Here is a 21,733-nt window from a genome sequence, read left to right on the forward strand (position 1 = left end):
ATGAATAGGAGAGGCCTGAATAGAAAGAGGAGTAATTAAAAGTAGCAATAACAATACATTTGTAGCCTTACAGAGCATTTGTTTTTAGATGGGGTCAGCGACCCCCATTTGAAAAACCAGAAATAGGCAAAAAAAATTAAAAAACTATAAAAAAAAAGGCTAACTAAAAAATTAGACATTCTATAACATATTCAAGGTTAACCGAAAGGTGAGGCACCTATTTATAAAAATGTCCTTTGGCTTTTGATGGATTCTGTGGACTTTAGCGCAATTACAAGTTGACATGACTCTTTCAGGAGTGTCACGTGATTATATAGAGAGAGCAGGTTCCAGTAAGCCTCCTTATGTCTCTTTTCACACACAAGTTCTTCCAGCAGCTCAAGAGTTAATTAGAACTACTTATTTCCGGGGAGCGAAGTGACGTTATTCCGGACGCTACTCTAGCGGCGCGACGATTGGATGTTTGGTTTCGGACGAGGATCTAAGTTTGTTTTTTTTTCCTGAGCTTGTTTTTATCAGACCGATGTGTGATTGGCTGAAAACTCTCACACAATGTCACCGCTGATTGGTTGAGTTAGAGGTTAAGCGTCCCGATTGGCTTATGGTTTGTAAGGCTCTGTCGGACTGGGTAAAGGGCCGAACTTGAGAAATCCAGGATATTAGTTGGTGAGAAGCGGCGGCCTAGCCGTGTACAGGTGAGTGCGGTGAGTGAGTGGTGCTCTCATGAAATGGAACGAGCGCTGCCTGTGTGTTGTTTGTCATTTGTCTGGATGTTCCCAACTGGACAGGAGGAATATGTGGGGGACTGAACTCTAAGGAGAATTACAGGGATTCCTGCTGGGATGTATGTGTTTGGGATACACACTGGGGTGAGGATTTCTAGTCTGCTTCCCTGGCTGCCCATTTCTCTTTCCTTATTCTACAACTGACAGTTTACTGGGGGGGGGGGGTGGATTGCCTGCTCCCTGGGATGTCTTGGGGGTCACTTGTCCCCTTCACCCCCTCCCCATCAGGCCCAGATTTACAAATGGGGGTGCCACTGAATTTGTGGCCTTGTCACAAATCCAGGCCTGCCCCCCTGCTGTCTTGGGGGTCGCTTGTCTTCCCATGGGGGTCGCTTGTACTCCCGGGACACTTGACAGCCGTCTGTCCTGTCGAGGGTTACTTGACATAGGGACAAGTTCATTATACAGAGAGTTTCAATTTGTGTGTTACAAAACTATAGGCCGGTTAGTCTGACATCAGTGGTAGGAAAGCTTTTGAAATGGGTATTAGGGTGGTGGCTGCCTTCCTTTCAGTAAATTCCATCCCGCCCGAAGTTTCATTTTTATGCTAACTTTGGGGGCGACTTAGGAAAACGAAGCGCTCAGAGTGCCATCTTGCCGGTGGTTTATATTCTAGAGAGCCGGAAGCCATTTCAGGGAGATTAGTCCCCTGGAGAAGAGGAGATTAGTCCCCCGGAGAAGAGGAGATTAGTCCCCCGGAGAAGAGGAGATTTGTTACTGGGCGACTAATCTCCCTGGAATGCTGCATTTGCCACCACCCTTAAAGGAGAAGGAAAGCCCCAGGGCGCAAAACCCCTCCCCCCTCCCGTGTATTGCCCCCCTTCCCTCCTCCCCCCTGGCCTACCCCTCCCGCTGGGCAAATGCCCCTAACTTGTTACTCACCCCTCTGCGCTGGTCCTGTCCACGGAGTTCACAGTCGCCATCTTCTCCCACACGCGTCTTCTTCCTGCTCTGACCGGCGTCTTCTGGTGCATGCGCAGTAGGAACAGGTACCGGTACAGCTCTATTGCGCATGCGCCGAATGTCACGAAGTGAAATCGGAAAACTTCGTGACATTCGGCGCATGCGCAATAGAGCTGTACCGGTACCTGTTCCTACTGCGCATGCGCCAGAAGACGCCGGACAGAGCAGGAAGAAGACGCGCATGGGAGAAGATGGCGACTGTGAACTCCGTGGACAGGACCTGCGCAGAGGGGTGAGTAACAAGTTAGGGGCATTTGCCCAGCGGGAGGGGTAGGCCAGGGGGGAGGAGGGAGGGGGGGCAATACACGGGAGGGGGGGAGGGGTTTTGCGCCCTGGGGCTTTCCTTCTCCTTTAAGTCCAGTGTCTACTGGACTGCGTTGCAAATCACAATACTATTAGAGTTTGTCCCATGGTTTTATGCGTAATAGATCTTGCCAGACTAACTTAATTTCTTTTTATGAGAAGGTAAGTAGGGATCTCGATTCTGGGATGGCAGTGGATGTGATTTACTTGGACTTTGCTAAAGCATTTGATACAGTGCCACACAAAAGGTTACTGGTTAAATTAAGGAATGTTGGCCTGGAACATAGTATTTGTACCTGGATAGAGAACTGGCTAAAAGATAGACTACAAAGAGTGGTGGTAAATGGAACATTTTCTAATTGGACCAGTGTTGTTAGTGGAGTACCGCAGGGCTCTGTACTAGGTCCCTTGCTTTTCAACTTGTTTATTAATGACCTGGAGGTGGCCATTGAATGTTCTGTTTCTATTTTTGCAGATGATACTAAATTGTGCAGAACTATAGGTTCCATGCAGGATGCTGCCACTTTGCACAGTGATTTGTCTAAACTGGAAAACTGGGCAGCAAACTGGAAAATGAGGTTCAATGTTGATAAATGCAGGTTATGCACTTGGGCAAAAATAATATAAATGCAAGTTATACACTAAATGGCAGTGTGTTGGGAGTTTCCTTAAAGGGGACCTGTCACCCTAAGAAATAATTTAAAATTCTTTTCTATCATGTTAGTTGAGAAAAATAAACTTTACTTACACTGTATTTATTATTTAAATTTTGTTTCCTTCTGTCTTGGAATTATACAAACACAGCAAGCAGGCAGCAGCCATTTTGTGGACACAGTTATTAAGGGAAATTGTGTATCACCCCAAAATCTTGTGTATGCACCAGAATGGGGGACCTAATGTCCATGTGCAGGTCCCTACACAATTATAGAGCCTGAGGAGGGAAGGGGGAATGTGGGGAGAGCAGTGACATGTAGGAAATGCTGAATGGAAAGTGAAAGTAATTGTCTGCCCCTCCTCTATGCCACGGGCATAGAGGCGGGGGCAGGTAATATTTGATTGACAGTTTAGATATTTAAACACCTTTATAACAGGTATGGATGTTTTAATGAAAAATTTTTTGGGGGTTTCATATTTAATTTGCAAAGGACTTTCATTGTGCAGCTTTTTATGTGTAGGTGACAGGTCCACTTTAAATGAGAAGGATCTAGGGGTTTTTGTAGATAACACGTTGTCTAATTCTGGGCAGTGTCATTCTGTGGCTACTTAAGCAAATAAAGTTCTGTCTTGCATAAAAAAGGGCATTAACTCAAGGGATGAAAACATAATTATGCCTCTTTATAGGTCCCTGGTGAGGCCTCATCTGGAGTATGGGGGCAGTTTTGGACTCCAGTCCTTAAGAGGGATATAAATGAGCTGGAGAGAGTGCAGAGACTAAGTGCAACTAAATTGGTTAGAGGGAGGGAAGACTTAAATTATGAGGGGAGACTGTCAAGGTTGGGGTTGTTTTCTCTGGAAAAAAGGCGCTTGCGAGGGGACATGATTAGACTTTACAAGTACATTAGAGGACATTATAGACAAATAGCAGGGGACCTTTTTACCCATAAAGTGGATCACCGTACCAGAGGCCTCCCCTTTAGACTAGAAGAAACGAACTTTCATTTGAAGCAACTTAGGGGGTTCTTCACAGTCAGGACAGTGAGGTTGGGGAATGCACTGCCGGGTGATGTTGTGATGCTGATTCAGTTAAAGGGGTGGTTCACCTTTAAGTAATAATATCCAAGACATAATATCCAAGGCTATTGTGATACTAAAATCTATAGTTAGTGTATGATTATATTTAGTGTATGGAGGGGTCAGTGTATATGTATGGAAGTTGTGCAATCTGTTCCAGTCCAAACACTGGAAGACAAGTAAGGTTATGCTCACACCCCCCTGATTAATTATATTCTGTGCTCCCATAATCCATGTGCTGATCTCTCTGTACAGGGTGAAGATGGCAGAACTGCAGATCCGGAAGAAAGAAAAGAAGTCTGGCGATGGTATCGGAACCATGGTTGATTTTTTGTTGGCTAATGCCAGGCTGGTGCTTGGAGTGGGAGGAGCTGCAATGCTTGGTATAGCCACATTGGCTGTTAAACGGGTGAGTAGAGGTTTCCTGCTTTAAAGGGGTTGTTCACCTTTGAGTTAACTGTTGGTATGATATAGAGCAGGGGTGCCCAAAGGGTAGATCGGGATCTACCAGTAGACCTTTAGCTGGGGATCAGTAGATCTCAAGACACTGTCAACAATCAATTGTCTGAATCACTGTCCTATTTCATTCTTTTCATTCAGATATTTATTATGTTACGGTTACATAAAAATAGTTGTTAGATTAGTTGTAATATTTCACATGGAACAGTATAATAACTGTTTTTATGGATGTAGATCATAATGGGACAACATCACTAAAAGTAGATCTGGCATTAGTAAAGTATGAGCACTCCTGATGTAGAGAGTGATATTGTGAGACAATTTGTAATTGGTTTTTATTATTTGTGGGGTTTGAGTTATTTAGCTTTTTATTTAGCAGCTCTCCAGTTTGCGATTTTAGCAATCTGGTTGCTAGGGTCCAAATTACCCTAGCAACCATGCACTTATTTAAATAAGACTGGAATATGAATTGGAGAGGCCTGAACAGAAAGTTGAGTAATAAAAAGCAGCAATAACAATACATTTGTAGCCTTACAGAGAATTTGTCTTTTAGATGGGGTCAGTGACCCCCATTTGAAAGCTGGAAAGAGTCAGAAGAAAAGGGCAAATAATTAAAAACTTATAAAAAATAAATAATACAAATTAATTGCAAAGTTTCATATAATTAGCCAAACTTCCCCTTTAATCTGTGTGTCAGGAGCATATTGTGCCATGTGAATTAGCTGTGTATTGTTTGCCATACTGTAGGTTAATACTACTAAACATTATAGTAACTTTTATAATAGGGTTGTCCAGCTGGATCCCTGCTGGCCAGATTTGACAATCCAAGGCATTACTTTGGAACTTTATTAAGTGATGAGCTTGATAGAGATATCAGACATAGTGTGGACACCCTGCTTACAATTCTAGTGGACAGATTGTGCTACAAATGATCCAGCCTTTTTTTTTGCAGCTGATTGATCGAGCAACTTCAACCCCCAGTGACAAAGAAGCAGAGGAGAAGGCTGAGCAGAAATCCATAGAGGAGAGCTGGAAAGAAGCTGTGCTGAAGAAGGCATCGCCCACACTCCGACGGAAGGAGGACCTTGAGCATCATTGTGCTCCTTTATCACTGCCGGATCCCAGCCAGAAAATGCCAGGTCTGAGCCATTACTGCCATTATATTATATTACTATATGAATGTCTATGCTGCTATAGTTAATGGTATATCTCTGTACAGACTATGAGCAAATTTAGGGGGCTGTTCCTGCTGAATTGTGCTTAGTACAGGGGAATACCTATGCTGCCATAGTTTTATGAGATCTCTCTGTACAGACTATGAGCAAATTTAGGGGCTGTTTCTGCAGAATTGTGCTTAGTACAGGGAATACCTATGCTGCCATAGTTTTATGGGATCTCTGTACAGACTATGAGCAAACTTAGGGGGCTGTTCCTGCTGAATTGCGCTTGGTACAGGGGAATACCTATGCTGCCATAGTTTTATGGTATCTCTCTGTACAGATTATGAGCAAATTTAGCGGCTACTCCTGCAGAATTGTGCTTAGTACAGGGGAATACCTATGCTGCCATAGTTTTATGAGATCTCTCTGTACAGACTATGAGCAAACTTAGGGACTGTTCCTGCTGAATTGTGCATAGTACAGGGGAATACCTATGCTGTCATAGTTTTATGGGATCTCTGTACAGACTATGAGCAAACTTAGGGGACTGTTCCTGCTGAATTGTGCATAGTACAGGGGAATACCTATGCTGTCATAGTTTTATGGGATCTCTGTACAGACTATGAGCAAACTTAGGGGTCTGTTCCTGCTGAATTGTGCATAGTACAGGGGAATACCTATGCTGTCATAGTTTTATGGGATCTCTGTACAGACTATGAGCAAACTTAGGGGACTGTTCCTGCTGAATTGTGCATAGTACAGGGGAATACCTATGCTGTCATAGTTTTATGAGATCTCTCTGAACAGACTATGAGCAAACTTAGGGGGCTGTTCCTGCTGAATTGCGCTTGGTACAGGGGAATACCTATGCTGCCATAGTTTTATGGGATCTCTCTGTACAGATTATGAGCAAATTAAGGGTCTGTTCCTGCAGAATTGTGATTAGTACAGGGGAAAACCTATGCTGCCATAGTTTTATGGGATCTCTCTATACAGGCTTTGAGCAAATTTAACAGGCTGTTCTAATCCTTATAACTCCATATAACAGAAGTTTCACTCCTTCCCTGCATTGTCACAATTTCATAATTTTTTGTTCATTCCCGCAGAAGCCACTGGCACGTCGCAGGTTAAAGCCTCCGATGAGATTAAGAAGATTCCCATTTGCTTCACTCTGCAAGAGCGGCTGCTTAACTATCACACTCATCATGCCAGTGTCCCAGAAGTGCAGATGGAGGAGGCCAGGCAGCTGGTACTGGATATAAAGAAAGAGCTGCAGGAGTTTCTACATGCCAAGCACCCTGAGATGCCCTTCCTTGCTTTGCACCTTGGTGGCTCTTTTGGTAACAGACTGCCCATGTCCTGTTTGGATCACGCCTGCCTGATAATGCCTTTGGTTCTGGAGCCGGATCTGTGGTGTGTCATTCCAGGACAGAAAACTATCCTCAGTGACCCAAACTTCTGCATGGTGAAGAGGATTGACCTGGAATACACATCACGGGGGAGTAGCCCCTGGGACAGGTTTCTGGTGGGTGCCTACCTCTCATCTAGAACCATGGTACAGTCCTTGCACAAGACAATAGTCGGCTCCATCAACTGGCCAGCCATAGGAACAGTGCTGGACTGTACCATTAAACCAGACATTACCTCTGATGAACTCAAGCTGGAGGTAGTGCACCCCAACGGTCACATGATCATTAGGATCCTACCAATGGCCGTCATTAAAGATGCCGACCTTCTCGCTCATTGCTGCGCCACTGCACCCGCCGAAAACCTTTGGCAGCGGAGTTTCTACAAGAAGGAAGTCTCTCGGCTTCAGGAACTGGACAGTTCTGATTCGGGCATCAGGCTAAAGTGTCTCCAGATACTAAAGGGGATCTGTAGAGACTGTCCTTCTCTCTGCCATCTCAACTCCACCCACCTCAGACACATCCTCTTACACCTCAGTACAGAGTCATCTGATTGGACAGAGACCGCTTTGGCTGACAGATTCCTTCAAGTACTAGAGGAGCTGATTGGTTACTTGGATAAAGGTTTCCTTCCTTCTTATTTCAATGACAAATTAAACTTGTTCTCTTCTTTAAAGGCCGAGGACATTGAGGAACTGGGATACGGACTCTACCAAGTATTTTCTGAGCCCGATGACGTCTTAAAGAGAGAGAGATGAGAGGTCCCTGGTTACAAGAGCTTGAATCAATGCAGTGTTTGCCTTTTAAGAGACCCTGATGGGCACCAAGTGGCTGCTGCATTTAAAAAAAAAAATCCCAGTGTAAAGCCAACAAGTTTATAATCTCACCAGTAATACGTGGGGACTGGGTGCTCATGCCCCAGACCTACAGTTTGAGGTGGAGGTATCGACCAAAGGAAAAAATGGCAGGCACACACCGATCCCACATACAGGCTTCTGAATAGAATGAGAATTTTATTTTAGGCCACAGAGTAAAGTAATACATAGACTTACGCATTTCGTGCCTGTGGGCACTTAAATATAGGCTGTACCGAAACGCGTAAGGCTGTGTATTAATTTACTCTGTGGCCTAAAATAAAATAAAATTCTCGGTCTTTTTACGAGCCTGTTTGTGGGACCAAGTGGCTGCTGCCAGGAAGGTGCCGGAGGTTCCGTCATCAGGATCTGACTTTGATTTCACTACTTATGAGGGATCTTTTCATGACGTTTTCACATGTTCTGCCCATATGTACTCTGGAGAGCACCTTCCATTCACTCCACTCTGTGTGCTAGGAAGGAATCTAGGTCCATGTCCTTACTTAAAGGGCCGGTATCTGTTCACGGTTGAAATACTGTTTCCTAGATCAGTTAGTCTTTAATTCATTGCCAAATGTAAAAATCCGCTGATGTCTGTTCTGTGCCATAATACTCAATTCGTCGCCCTCCAGGATGGCGTTAAAAGCTCTTTATTGCACCCAGACATGCTGCTTTGCACTGTGCCAGAAATACTACTGAGATTAATTGTGTTAATTTTCTAAATGATAGGGTAACATTGCCACCCCCTAGGGAGCATTTGTTTCACATACAAGCAATTTAAATGCAAATGATTTATTTTTTTAATTGATATAGGATTTGGGGGGGGGGGGATATGTGCAGCTGTAGGTACCACAAATCTCTCTCATTTTTATTTTGTATGTCACAAGTCGGACACTGGGAGTGTAGCCCTTTTACAAGTCAACCTTTGGGAAGGCTGACGTTGTGGGGCTTGTTTACTAATACAGGCGCTCAATGAAACCAGCGCTCTTATCCACAGCAGACAATCATATCTCTGATTTCATTCCCAGTTGCCTGATTAACACTAGCTGTTGATTGGTTATTCATTTAGCGCCTGTAATATTAAATGAGCAGCTATAACTTTACTATAGGAATTAATCTTACTGTATCTGCACTGATAAAACTGGACTTTGCGCCTCCTCGTTCTAGTAATAAGAAATGCACCTTTTAAGTTTAATAAAGCAAATATGTCTTTGTATTTTTAGTCTAGGTGACACTTTACCCTCCTGCCAAGCTGTGCCCTTCCCCCTCCCCCCAGTTACAATGTTACCAGTTTTCCGGTAACCATCCTTTTTATGTGCAAATAAGATGTTCTCTTTGCCACGGTAATTTTTTTTTTTTTATACATATTATTTTTGGTATTCGACCATAATCTAAACATGGCTGCCTGCGGAGTTAGCCAAACACTCGATTCCACAGACTCGTGGGGATATAGATGTGAACAGAGAAAGTATATAGCACAGCTGTACCCTGCCACAGGGATTGGCCTGTGATTGCTGCTTCAAATTCTGTATTTTTTAAAAAATTATCTAATTAATTGTTATAATAAAATAGCTTATTTTGGAAGCCTGAGTGACATTTGTTAGCAGCGTCTAATCCTTCTCTTTCAGCAAGGTGCACATCTCTATTTTTCTCTCCTTTACGTCACCTTGGTGGGACACATACACTGAGAGTATAGTTTCCAACACTAGGAAAACATTCTTCCCTCTGTTACTATATCCCATGCAGGGCTGCAATCAGAAATCATGTGGCCCCGTAAAATAAATGTTCTGGGCCCTGCCCACAGTAAAAAGGTCACAGACATGAGCACCAAGGGATTATTAAGTGGCCAGAGGCCCCTACAAGTTAAAAAAAAAAAAAAGTGGTCTGTCCCCATAAACGTTTAAAAAGAAAACTGGTGGTCAAGGTCCCCATAAAAGTTAGGTGATGCTTACCTTATGTACCTTTAAAGGTACATCGGAATAGTGCTACTCCAGCAGAATTCTGCACTGAAATCCATTTCTCAAAAGAGCAAACAGATTTTTTTATATTCAATTTTGAAATCTGACATGGGGCTAGACATTTTGTCAATTTCCCAGCTGCCCCAAGTCATGTGACTTGTGCCTGCACTTTAGGAGAGAAATGCTTTCTAGCAGGCTGCTGTTTTTCCTTCTCAATGTAACTGAATGTGTCTCAGTGGGACATGGGTTTTTACTATTGAGTGTTGTTCTTATATCTACCAGGCAGCTGTTATCTTGTGTTAGGGAGCTGTTATCTGGTTACCTTCCCATTGTTCTTTTGTTTGGCTGCTGGGGGGAAAAGGGAGGGGGTGATATCACTCCAACTTGCAGTACACAGTAAAGAGTGATTGAAGTTTATCAGAGCACAAGTCACATGACTTGGGGCAGCTGGGAAATTGACAATATGTCTAGCCCCATGTCAGATTTCAAAATTGAATATAAAAAAATCTGTTTGCTCTTTTGAGAAATGGATTTCAGTGCAGAATTCTGCTGGAGCAGCACTATTAACTGATGCGTTTTGATTTTTTTTTTCCCATGACAGTATCCCTTTAAAGGAACAGTAACACCAAAAAAATGAAAGTGTTTTAAAGGAATGACAATTTAATATAGCACTGGTAAAACTGATATGTTTGCTTAAGAAACACTACTATAGTTTATATAAACAAGCAGCTGTGTAGCCATGGGGGCAGCCATTCAAGCACAGGATACACAGTGGATAACAGATAAGTACTACTATAGTTTATATAAACAAGCTGCTGTGTAGCCATGGGGGCAGCCATTCAAGCACAGGATACACAGTAGATAACAGATAAGTACTACTATAGTTTATATAAACAAGCAGCTGTGTAGCCATGGGGGCAGCCATTCAAGCACAGGATACACAGTAGATAACAGATAAGTACTACTATAGTTTATATAAACAAGCTGCTGTGTAGCCATGGGGGCAGCTATTCAAGCACAGGATACACAGTAGATAACAGATAAGTACTACTATAGTTTATATAAACAAGCTGCTGTGTAGCCATGGGGGCAGCTATTCAAGCACAGGATACACAGTAGATAACAGATACTGCCAACCCTTCTATCTAGCTGTTCCTTACCTCTGGAATTCCATCCCTGAATTCCTCCATAATAAAGTCTCTCTCACTGGGCCGCAATTAGAAATCACAGGGCCCTGTACAACAAAATATTCGGGGACCCCCTTACCAAGGCCCCACCCCAAATCCCTCCACACCACAGTTAAAAGACCACACAGACATCGCTGCTAAAAAGGTAACCCCTCCACACACACATGTTATAAAGAACCCCCCTACAAGTTAAAAAAAAATAATTGGTGACCAGGGCCCCCCTATAGGTTAAAAAAAACATTGGCGCCAGGGCCCCTCTTACAAGCTAAAAAAATTTGGGGCCCCAGAGAATATTTTTTAAAAAAACATTGGTGGCAGGGGCCTATAGATCATTAAAATAAAAAAATCGGTGGCCAGAGGATAAAAAAAAATAAACAAAACACAAATTGGTGTTCAGCAGAATTGAACTCGTGGCTTCAGGACTTCAACTTCACCTCCTTTTGTGACTTAAGGACTTCAACTTTGGCTGTTTTCGTGACTTGGGGTCTTTTTGCGGCTTTGGGACTTCGGCTGTTGTGCAGTACAGCCGGGCCCCCCTTCAGGCCCGGTACAACAGTACCCCCTGTGCCCCCCTGATGGTGGCCCTGCTCTCTTAATCTCTGCAGATAAAGTCTACCTTTTGGAGCACTAGAACATTAGTCTAGTCCTGTGCTAGTCCTTTATTAGAACATTAGTCTAGTCCTGTGCCTACTGTACAAGTCTAGTCCTGTGCCTACTGTACAATCTTGTGCACTTTTTCCCCTCCAATGGGTGCCTGTATGTTATCCACCCACTTTGACTAGCTTAGACTGTAAGCTCTGTAGGGCAGAGACCATACCTCCCAACATTTTGGAAGTAAAAAGAGGGACAAAAAATTTTTTCCCGCACGTGGCACAGCAATTTTTCTGACCACACCCCCTTCTGTGGCCACACCCCCTAATTACCATGTTTGTTTCACAAAATTTGGCAGGTTATGAAAGTTTGAAAATATTTCTCCTTATCTAAACTGTATTTTTGTGTCTCAAAATTGTTACAAAGTATCTTATTTGCACCTGTTAGCTGTTCTGGGCTCTCTGCTAAAAGCCAATTAAGTGAGAAACTTTGTTTCTTTTTCTGGCTGTTCAGTGCAGAGAAAAGAGGGACTTTCCAGTACAAATGAGGGACTGCGGGTTGAGCTGTCAAAAGAGGGACTGTCCCTCCGAAAAAGGGACAGTTGGGAGGTATGCAGAGACCTCCTTCCCAACATGCCTCTTACCACACAACAATTAAAGCTCTTTGTCCTTTGTGTATATTTATTGTGTGATTTGTCTTCCTTATATACATATCGTACATTTATACAGTATTGCTGAGTGGTTGCTAGGCTAACAAAGCCCTAGCAACCCTATAGCTGCTGGCAATGCATGGCTGAAAGTTTCATTACAAATATGTGCAGATTTCAAGATCCAGAAGAAGACAAGGCAGAAGTTATCTTGTAACACCGCAGTTAAGAGTCAGTTCCAGCTGGCAGCTATGTAATATGGCAACATGACGGAGAATCCATTTTACTCACGGGCAGTGCTGCTGCTGCTACTCTCTGTGACACTATATCACTACAGAACAGTAACAAACCAGCACATTATTCCCCGCGTTGATTTTCACAGTCCCATTCCGCCTGACCTTCTCGGTTTCCGTAATGCTCCAGCGCCTACGCGTGTCAGGTGACTTTGCCGGCGGAACTACAATCCCCAGCATGCGTCGCTTCTCTGTTTTGATACCGTACTCTACTGCTTGCTGGCAAGATACAGCAGCGGCTTATATTTATTAAAAAACACACATCATCTCTGCCGGTAGTTTATTTCCCCTTGGCCTGGGTATGTTCGAATGGGACTATTATTGAGTTTCCTTTGGGCGTGACGTCACATGATTATCATGTGTCCTGCCTTCCAAGATGGCTTCCTCCCTGTGAGGTGTTTTTTTGAGAGTACATAACCGGGGGAGAATCCGCCGGCACCTCCCGTTTGAGAATATGATAGGCTCTCCGGACCTGATGCCTTTTACAATGGAGGAGGAATATGAAGACCCATTTCAGGGTTCCTCTGGGCTGCCAGAAGAATACTCTGTGCCTCTGTTCCCCTTTTCCCAAGCTAACAGAAGTCCCTGGTCCAGGCTGTCAGCTGCCAAATTTAGCAGGGACTTTATTCTCATCTCAGAGTTCTCCGAGCAAGTGGGTCCTCAGCCCCTTCTCACCATTCCCGATGATCAGCGTATTTGTGGCGACTTTGACCTCAACTACTTCTCCCTGCGCATTATGTCGGTGGACTACCAGGCGTCCTTCGTGGGCCACCCCCCAGGGTCATCCTACCCTAAGCTCAATTTTGTAGAGGACTCTAAGGTTGTCTTGGGAGACTCTAAAGAAGGAGCATTTGCATATGTCCACCACTTAACCCTGTACGACTTGGAGGCGCGAGGCTTCGTCAGGCCCTTTTGCATGGCCTATATTTCCATGGACGAGGAAAAGATCATGAGACAGTTCATGGAGCTCTCTAGTGACTTCTCTAAAGCGTCAGAGTGCCTGAAAACTGGCAATAGGAAGGCGTTTGCTAATGAGCTGGAAAAGAAGCTCAGAGACCTTGATTACACCCGGACAGTTCTACAGACACAGATGGAAGAACAGATGAAAGCTGACGACAAGGGATTTTACACAACGCAAACCATAGATAAAGCCAATGAACTTGCCAATGTGGAGAAATCCATTATAGAGCATCAAGACTTACTGAAGCAGATCCAGTTGTACCCATACAGGAAAATAAAAGAGACAGATTTCCAGCCATATGAGCCTGAAACTTTACAAGACTCAGATGTTCCGAATGAATCTGAGCAACCATTAGCCATTTCTGACCCAGAAGAGAGCCTGGTGGAAGAAGAGAACAGTGGTTACCTTCCCAGATCATCTTACACCCCTAAATTCATAAAGGCAAAATCGTCAAAATGCTTTGATAAAAAATTAAAAACATTGGAGGAACTGGTTGATATTTATTTCTTTACGCAAACAATAGACCTACTTACTGTCGTCGAAAAGAGGTATCGGGGTGACTTGAGCTATCTTCTAATGAAGCAACTTGAAATGGGACTTTTAGAGCAACAGATGGTTTCAAATTTCCTGTTCGAAGACATTGCGACTTGGGATACAAAGCAATCCAGTATACATTTCTCTAATACTTTGGCACTTGCTCAGGCTTTGAATAGTCCTAAATTTGTGGAAGAACCAGGAAACCTTAAAAATTCAGCAAGTCTGGAATCGTACAAATCAAGTGTGGAATCTGTCCCTATTAAAATTGAACAGGAAATGTTTGAAGAAGAAATTCATCAAGAGACAGGTGAGCTGAGTGTCTCTGACACCCTAGACAACTGTGAATATAATGATTTGGATATTAAAGGGAGTGTTAGTAGCAGTGAAAGCATTGAAGTCTTGAGAACAGAGAAGTCGGTTGCTTTGTTCACTCATTCTGAGAGCCAGCCATGTTTAAGGCTTAGTCCCCAGGCACCCAGGAGAAAGGTAGGTAGCAGAAGAACCATTAGTGGAGACAGTATTGAAGTTCTAAGCATGTGTCCTTCTGAAAGTGTTCTTCCTGAGGATTTTAGACCAGCATATCAAGTCGCCATCCATGAAGAAGAACCAGATGGAGTAGATGTGGATGGAGAGCAGCCATGTAATTCCACTATTAATGAGGAGAATGAACCCTCTGCAAATGATTTATCAGGAGACCCAGCTTGTTGCATTGGGATGGAAACTTCTGGACTTTTAGAGCAGACTGGAAATGTGACCCCTGTACCTGATGATGATGATGATGATGATAATAGTACAGTTGTTAGTGTCCCACCACAGTCATATAGACACACGGATCATGCCTTTCAAGTCAAGTTCTCAGTGGACGGGACTGAGATCCATTCTAACAAAGTGAGCCCCCTTGGCCTTTCTAAACCTGAACAAGACTCAACATATTTAATGAGTAGTGGAGAGTCTGTAAGACTGATTAATGAGGAGTATTCTGACTCTACAAGTTATAGAAGCAGTACTTCGACTTGTTCTGATAGGACTCCCTCCCCTGCTCCATGTGTCACTGGCCTTTCTGAACGACATAAAAGAAAAGCCGGTCAAAATGCACTGATGTTCATTAGACAGTACCCCTTTTCCCACCCTGCCATTTATTCTCTTCTCTGTGGAAGAACGCTCATAGTATTGGGTGAGGAGGAAGCTTTTGTCAGAAGGCTTGTGACGGCACTATCAATATTTGTGCCCAATCATGGACATGTTGCCAAACCCGTTAACACATGGATGACTTCCCCACTGCACATAATCGATTTTCAGAAGTGGAAACTAATTGGACTTCAAAGGTAAAGTGCTTGCCCTAAATACATGTTGTGAGGGATCTTAACATGTCCTGTATGTCTCTGTGTTTGTCTTTTCTCTACTCGTTTATTGCTTTCCCTCTTCTTCTGCCCACTTCTTTTTCATTTCCTCTTTGCGAATTCCCATTTTTCTTCTCTAAACTTAGTTTCTATATTAGTTGATTCCAGTAATCTCTCTTCCTGCATTTTTGTGTATGCTGTAGGGCTTGGCAATTTAACCACCAATGCAGCATCTATATGTTTAGTTACCTTTCCAGTACCTTTTAGTTTCCTTTTGCTTCATTCTTTTATATTTTCATGGAATTCCTTTTTGACTTCTAATACACTTATATCCACTTTTGTAACATTATAGTAACACTATGATGCAAACATTTTAATGTATGGAATTATTTACTCTTTGTTGTAAGATATAAGGATATTTGGAGACATAGAGGTCTTTCCCCATATAACGTTTTTATTTCTTTGTGGTGCACCAAATCCATAAGCTTTGCATTAGGCAAAATACTGTATCCTGCACAAATGATTTGGCTGAAACCTGAAATAAATCTACTTACTGAAACAGTAAAAAAATCGGGGCAAAAAGTATTCATTGTGAACAAAAAATTGTTGCATTTTGTTGTCCAAAGTTTTTAAGTAGCATGACCTTAAAGCAGAAGGAAAGCTAGAAGGCAGTTTATTGCCAATAGATTAGCCATTATAGTGCAAGCTAGAATTCTATATTTATTCTGTAGAATGCTTTGCCATACCTGAGTAAAGGTAGCCATAGATGCACAGATAATATCGTACGATATTCAGTGCGTGTATGGTGAGAAACGTGCCGGACTTGGATATCGGTCGGCTCGTTGATCCGGCTGCACGGAAGATTCTGATCGGGTGCCTTTTGAAGGCACCCAAACATCGGCCATTGTTAGTGCAGAATTGTCAGATACAGGTAGAATTCTATTGTTTCTCTTTGTATATCTGATGATTCAGCTCTATACATGTGTATTGAAGCAAAATGATCTTTCTTGGAAAGATATTTCCCAAGAAAGATTGTAATTGTTACGTCTATGGCCACCTTAAACAGCTCTAAAGTCTCTCTGTTTGGCTGAGCATGCTCAAGTCCATGCCCTGGAGGTTTAAGCTGAAAGTCTGATACAGAAGCCCATGCGTACATAATATAAAGATATGTGGTGTTTCTTTTGTAAAAGAACTCAGAGCAGCATTACTTTGAGGGTTTACTGGTGTACTTGCACAGCCATTTCTGGTAAAGCTTATTTATTTTTAACTTGTCCTTCTCCTTTAAAAGTTCATATTTGGTTATATTATGGGCATGCCATTTTGGTGTTGAAATTTTCTATGAAAAAGTATTTTGTTTTCTTCTTATAGGGTTGGTTCTCCGTCCAGTACCAACATCCTGCACTCCTTGAATCGTTACAGTCGCTATGCGAGTGTGTTGGACGCGGACTATAAAACACTACGCTGCCCTGTATATAAAGGAGCCTTCCTGCAGAGACTGGCTGATCACCGCACACAGATCAGACGGGGCAGTACCTACTACATGCATGTGCAAAGTATGTTGACTCAGCTTAGTTCTAAGGCTTTTCTCTTCACATTTTGTCACCACGTGCATCTCCCTATACGGGAAAAAGAAAGTGAGGAGTCCATAGCCCAGCGCAGAGCTGCCTTCCTTCACCAGCTGCTTGGTCTCTCTGAAGAGGACAGCAAGATAGTGGAATATCTCTCAGAACTTCTCAAAAAGCATTATCTAAAGGAATCAGGGACCCAGCTTCTCCCAATGCTCAGGTTTGACTATATGTCCAATTTTTTGTACAAGATCTAACGTGGGAGCCTTCATTCTTATGGAGAGAGGCTGCCATTGACTTGAGAATGTAACTGTAGCTGAAGGATGTCAACTGCTGCTCCTCAGACTGCCAAATGTCTTTGGAAATCTTCTTAGTGTTTTGTTGGCTTACTGTCTATGTGATTTGGTTGTGTACATGCCTTCTTAAACCTTGAGACTACTGAGCAACTGCCCTGTTCTCACCCCCCGCATGTTAAATATACAGGAGAATTCTGTAGTATAGGAAGCTGTAAGTAGGAAACAGCTGTGATGTTTTTTATAAGGCATAGTCCTCAACAGCAAAGTGATTCTAACCTTTCATGATGCGAAAGGATAACCGATTTGTTTTGTATGTGCAGGTATCAATGTAGAATACTTAACTGCCTACTCAGTGGTGCAGGCGGCAGCCTACTCCAAACACAGCAGACATTAATGTTCCTTATCCGAATGCACTGAGCAATGTAATGAGCAGTAATGTTCTGTTTAGGGATGCACCAAATTCACTATTTTCTAAACCCAAATTCTTTGTTATGTGACAAAAAGTCCCATAATGTTAAGGATTTGGTTCAGCCAGGCACGGCAATTTGGCCGAATCCTGCTGAAAAAGGCAGAATACCGAATCCTGGATTCGGTGCATCCCTAGTCCTGTTAACTGTAGGTGATAGGTTTCAAGCACTAATTAACCTAATAGCTTTACCTCCAAATTCTGTTCACTTATTTGCTGTGATCACTTTGCCCTGGTGCCAATGATTTGCTGCTACAGTCAATATGAAGTTAGAAATTGCATTGCATGTTATATGACTCACAAACCAAAGGGTGGTAATATAATACCAGTTTTTCCTGGTCAATATTAGCATAGCCTAGTGCCACTAGCCTGTTGCTGAATCACTATTACAAAACCCAGGTTTTCCTTGGCCTTACAGACTGTGATGGGAGTAAAACATGGTTATTTTTGTATCTCGAATTACTTGATAATATGTTTTTTGTAACCAATAACAGACCCCAAGTTTGTGTAGGACTGAACTATTGTAGCATTAGTAGTTCTGCTTGTGCAGTGTATGGCGCCATTATATACAGCATTGGCATTCCCACTACGATACAAGAAAATCCCTCTGGGCACTTACGATCCAGGTCTGTTCATCGGATATGTGCACAGTGAGCTGGTGTTTGCGATAGGAGAAGGTGTGGTCACTGGAGGGGAATTTGGTGGCTGTGGAGCCTTTGAGGTCAGGTCCTCTGGTGGGCCTTTGGTGATAGTATAGCGGTTTACATAACCCTCTTTCATGCACTGAGCCTAACTGGGCAAAATTCTCTGTACTAATATAACATGATCCACTGCTCCTCTGTATTCTGCACTGCTTCTTAAAGGAGAAGGAAAATATTCTTCTACTTGGGGATGCCAAATGTTAGGCACCCCCAAGTGATTATATATATATATTTACCTGAAACCCCGGGCCGGTGCTCCTATCAGCAGAAAACTGCACAGGCTCGGGGTTCTTCCGGCAAGCACCACAAAGCAATCCTCTTCCGGCTTCTTCTTTCTTCTTGTGGCTGCACATGTGCAGTAGAGCGAAAAGCCGAACTGTAGCTAAAAAGTCGGCTAATTCGTCTACTGTGCATGCGTCTGCCCCGGGAAATTTGAAGAAAAAGCCGGGAAAGGATCGCTTCGTGGTGTTCGCTAGAAGAACTTCGGGTCGGTGCAGTTTTCTGCTGATAGGAGCACCGGCCTGGGGTTTCAGGTAAGTAAATACAATAACTTGGGGATGGCTAACATTTGGCACCCCCAAGTGGAAGAAGACTTTCCTTCTCCTTTAATCTCTTGGGGTTTGTCTGGGCCTGCCTTGGCCACCTTAGATTTTCAAAGCTGCTAAGTAGCTCTTCCATGTATTTCTTATGACTTACCAGATAAATCATAAAGGATTCTGTGTACAGTAATACTCCAGTAATGTGTGATACTTACTAAAAGCCATTATACTGCCATGATACACCTGACGTTTAATTACATGATGGACTTCAAGCTGTAATCATGTCATGTATCAAGAAATTTATGTTTTATAATTTAATCGTGAGTCACACAATTTTCTATGCATTTTTTCTTTTGAATATGCAACCTTCCCATAGGGTGTTTCTTGAAATATTTTTTGATTGATTTTATGCAATATCTTTCCTTCTTCCAGAATGTCTGTGTAGGTAGACCTGGGATGGAAGGGTATTTAATTAGGATTATTCCTTATTAATTAGCAAATGCATCATGTGTTGTGGTAGAGTTTTGATGGAATTGCCACAGGACTCCAAATGGAAATCATTGATAGTTTAGCTGTGAACTGGGTGCATTGACAGCCTCTAATCAGGTTATGGATCCATTCCGTCCATCTTATTCAGGGCCGGAACTAGGGGTAGGCAGAAGAGACACCTGCCTAGGCTGCAACAATAGGGAGGTACCTCTTAAATTGTCTTCTGACTACCCCTATTCCGTTTTTGCAGCCATCTTTGGTTTTCGCCTCCGCATCTCTCTTCCCCCTCCCTCCATTGTTCTCCCCTCCATCTCTCCCACTTCCCCTCAGTCACTCCCCCACCTCTGTCCTCGTCCTGCCGGCTACTCACACATTCGCGCGCGGGAGAGGGAGCCGGGTTGCCAGCTGGGTTGCCTACGGTTTGGCCCGGCCCTGATCTATGCTGTATGTCTTGCTGTCCACAAGATGACTTTAAACCCCATAATTGGTCTTGACTGTCCATCTTGTTAGATGCCTGTCCTGTTGTCTACACACCTGATTCCTAATTGCACCATATCCCAGTGTTCGTGATTGGGCAGTTTGTTCACTATGAGCACTGGTAACACATGGGCTGATATATATATATATATTTTTTTTTTATATTATGCATCAATTTGTTCTGTCTGGAGACCAAACTAATGGATCATAGGCAAGTTACCCCTATAAATCAGTTGGACAAATTGATATGATTCATTCGATTTGCCCAGCAGGCCGGGCAAAACGAAATGTAGAGATGGTATTTTTCTGTTTGGTGAGACAAGATGGAATTCAATGGCTCTCCTTGACATTAAGTTGAAGCTGCCTTTCTGACACAGAGTCATCATCTCCTTCTTTAGAAAAGATGCTTTGGATCTTACAACTGTTTCTCCAAAACTTATGTAAACGTGAAACCGTCCTTTGATTTTGTTGCCATGATTTGATGAAATGTTTGGTAAAAGTGTTACACAGCCAGTGTTCAATTAGTTGTGGGGCGTAGGCCTGTTTAGTTTTGTTTTATAAAACAATTCATAGGCCCCTTTACAAATATGCCCATTGGGTGAAATGTTGAGATGTCTACATGTTTAGATTTTTACATGTTGTTTTGTACTAGCTTGGTATTAAGATATTCCCCATCTGTTTAAGATCAATCAGAGATCTAGGATGTGATTAATAGCGGTGATTTAGGGATCCATCAATTTTGGATCTGTAGAAATACTCAACAAAGGATTTAAAAGAATATTGATTCAAATATTGTTTAGATTTGAGCACAAGTGACAAAACAGCATCAACAAAAACGATGCACCGAATCCAGAACATCGTTTTCAATTTGATAAAATCCCAACCATTTTTGTAGGGCTTCAGTTTCAATGAGTCCTTTGTTTCAAATTTATTGAAATTTCAATTCAAGCTTTTGCTGTGATTTGAGAAAACAATGGGGGGAATTGTAAATTGCCATATTTCAAATTTAAGTTTTCCAATTCAGCAATGAAGAACTTCAGCAACTAAGACCTGATGAGCTTTAACATTCAAGCTATTTTAAAATAGTTTTTTTTCTGAAAATTAATATAAACAAGGTTTTTGGAGTTTTTTTTAATTATGCTAGCAGTCAAGGAAAAAATTTGATTGAATTTGGAAAAAAACTCAAATTATAAAAAAAAAATAGTAAATGAGTCTCCCCATGTTCGGTGTGACTTTAAAGCTTTGTAAAACTGATGGAAATATAATGTTAGCAGTGCTTTGATTGCTCTCAAATTTTGAATATGCAATTAATCGTTTGTGGACGATTTAGACAAATCTAAAAAAAATATGGGTTCAGTACATCCTTATTCGCCCAGGCCCTTTGATATTATAACATTTAAAGCTTCTTAAAGTGAAGTTGGCTTTAAATCTAGGGATGCACCGAATCCAGGATTCGGTTCGGGATTCGGCCAGGATTCGGCCTTTTTCAGCAGGATTCGGATTCGGCCGAATCCTTCTGCCCGGCCGAACCGAATCCTAATTTGCATATGCAAATTAGGGGCAGGCAGGGGAAATTGCGTGACTTTTTGTCAGAAAACAAGGAAGTAAAAAATGTTTTCCCCTTCCCACCCCTAATTTGCATATGCAAATTCGGATTTGGTTCGGTATTCGGCCGAATCCAAAAAAGTGGATTCGGTGCATCCCTATTTAAAACCCTACCTGTCTGCCCTTGCAGCCCATCATTAGCTTAGACAGAAAGCCTATAGCCTTACTATAGTCAGTGCTGGAGTGGTAGTGGCAGCAGAAGTGATGTCAGCAGTGACATCATAGGAAGGTCTGCAGGAATTGGCTGCACTACTAAGTATTGCGATGCAATCTAATTGATGTATAAACGTATACATGAGGAACGTAAATCAGCGCAGTATATCAAAAAGTAGTCCCTAGCAGTTCCACGAGGAAACAGTTGCCCGGTGTTCCTGTGCCAGAGTTTTTGGGGTCACATGCACATCTGGGTGTTGAATGACCA

The 21,733-nt window shown here is 42.6% G+C and overlaps 2 protein-coding genes across 5 annotated transcripts; both read left to right on the plus strand.

Annotated features, from left to right (window-relative positions):
• The first annotated feature begins 630 nt into the window (after positions 1 to 630).
• mief2.S (mitochondrial elongation factor 2 S homeolog) lies at positions 631 to 9,245 on the plus strand. 4 transcript variants are annotated; one of them, NM_001092040.1, is given in 4 exon segments: positions 631 to 695; positions 4,038 to 4,191; positions 5,194 to 5,380; positions 6,508 to 9,240. In NM_001092040.1, coding segments are annotated over 3 exon segments (1,392 nt in total). In that variant the 5' UTR covers positions 631 to 695; positions 4,038 to 4,044; the 3' UTR covers positions 7,566 to 9,240.
• A 2,958-nt stretch (positions 9,246 to 12,203) lies between these two features.
• Positions 12,204 to 19,814, plus strand: smcr8.S (Smith-Magenis syndrome chromosome region, candidate 8 S homeolog). Its single transcript, XM_018239315.2, has 2 exons — positions 12,204 to 15,159; positions 16,543 to 19,814. Exons 1-2 carry the CDS (start codon positions 12,791 to 12,793, stop codon positions 16,994 to 16,996), a joined length of 2,823 nt encoding a protein of 940 aa, XP_018094804.1. The 5' UTR covers positions 12,204 to 12,790; the 3' UTR covers positions 16,997 to 19,814.
• Positions 19,815 to 21,733: the final 1,919 nt, after the last annotated feature.

This window comes from Xenopus laevis, chromosome 9_10S, assembly GCF_017654675.1.
Source record: "Xenopus laevis strain J_2021 chromosome 9_10S, Xenopus_laevis_v10.1, whole genome shotgun sequence".
In the NCBI taxonomy this organism is placed as follows: Eukaryota; Metazoa; Chordata; class Amphibia; order Anura; family Pipidae; genus Xenopus; species Xenopus laevis.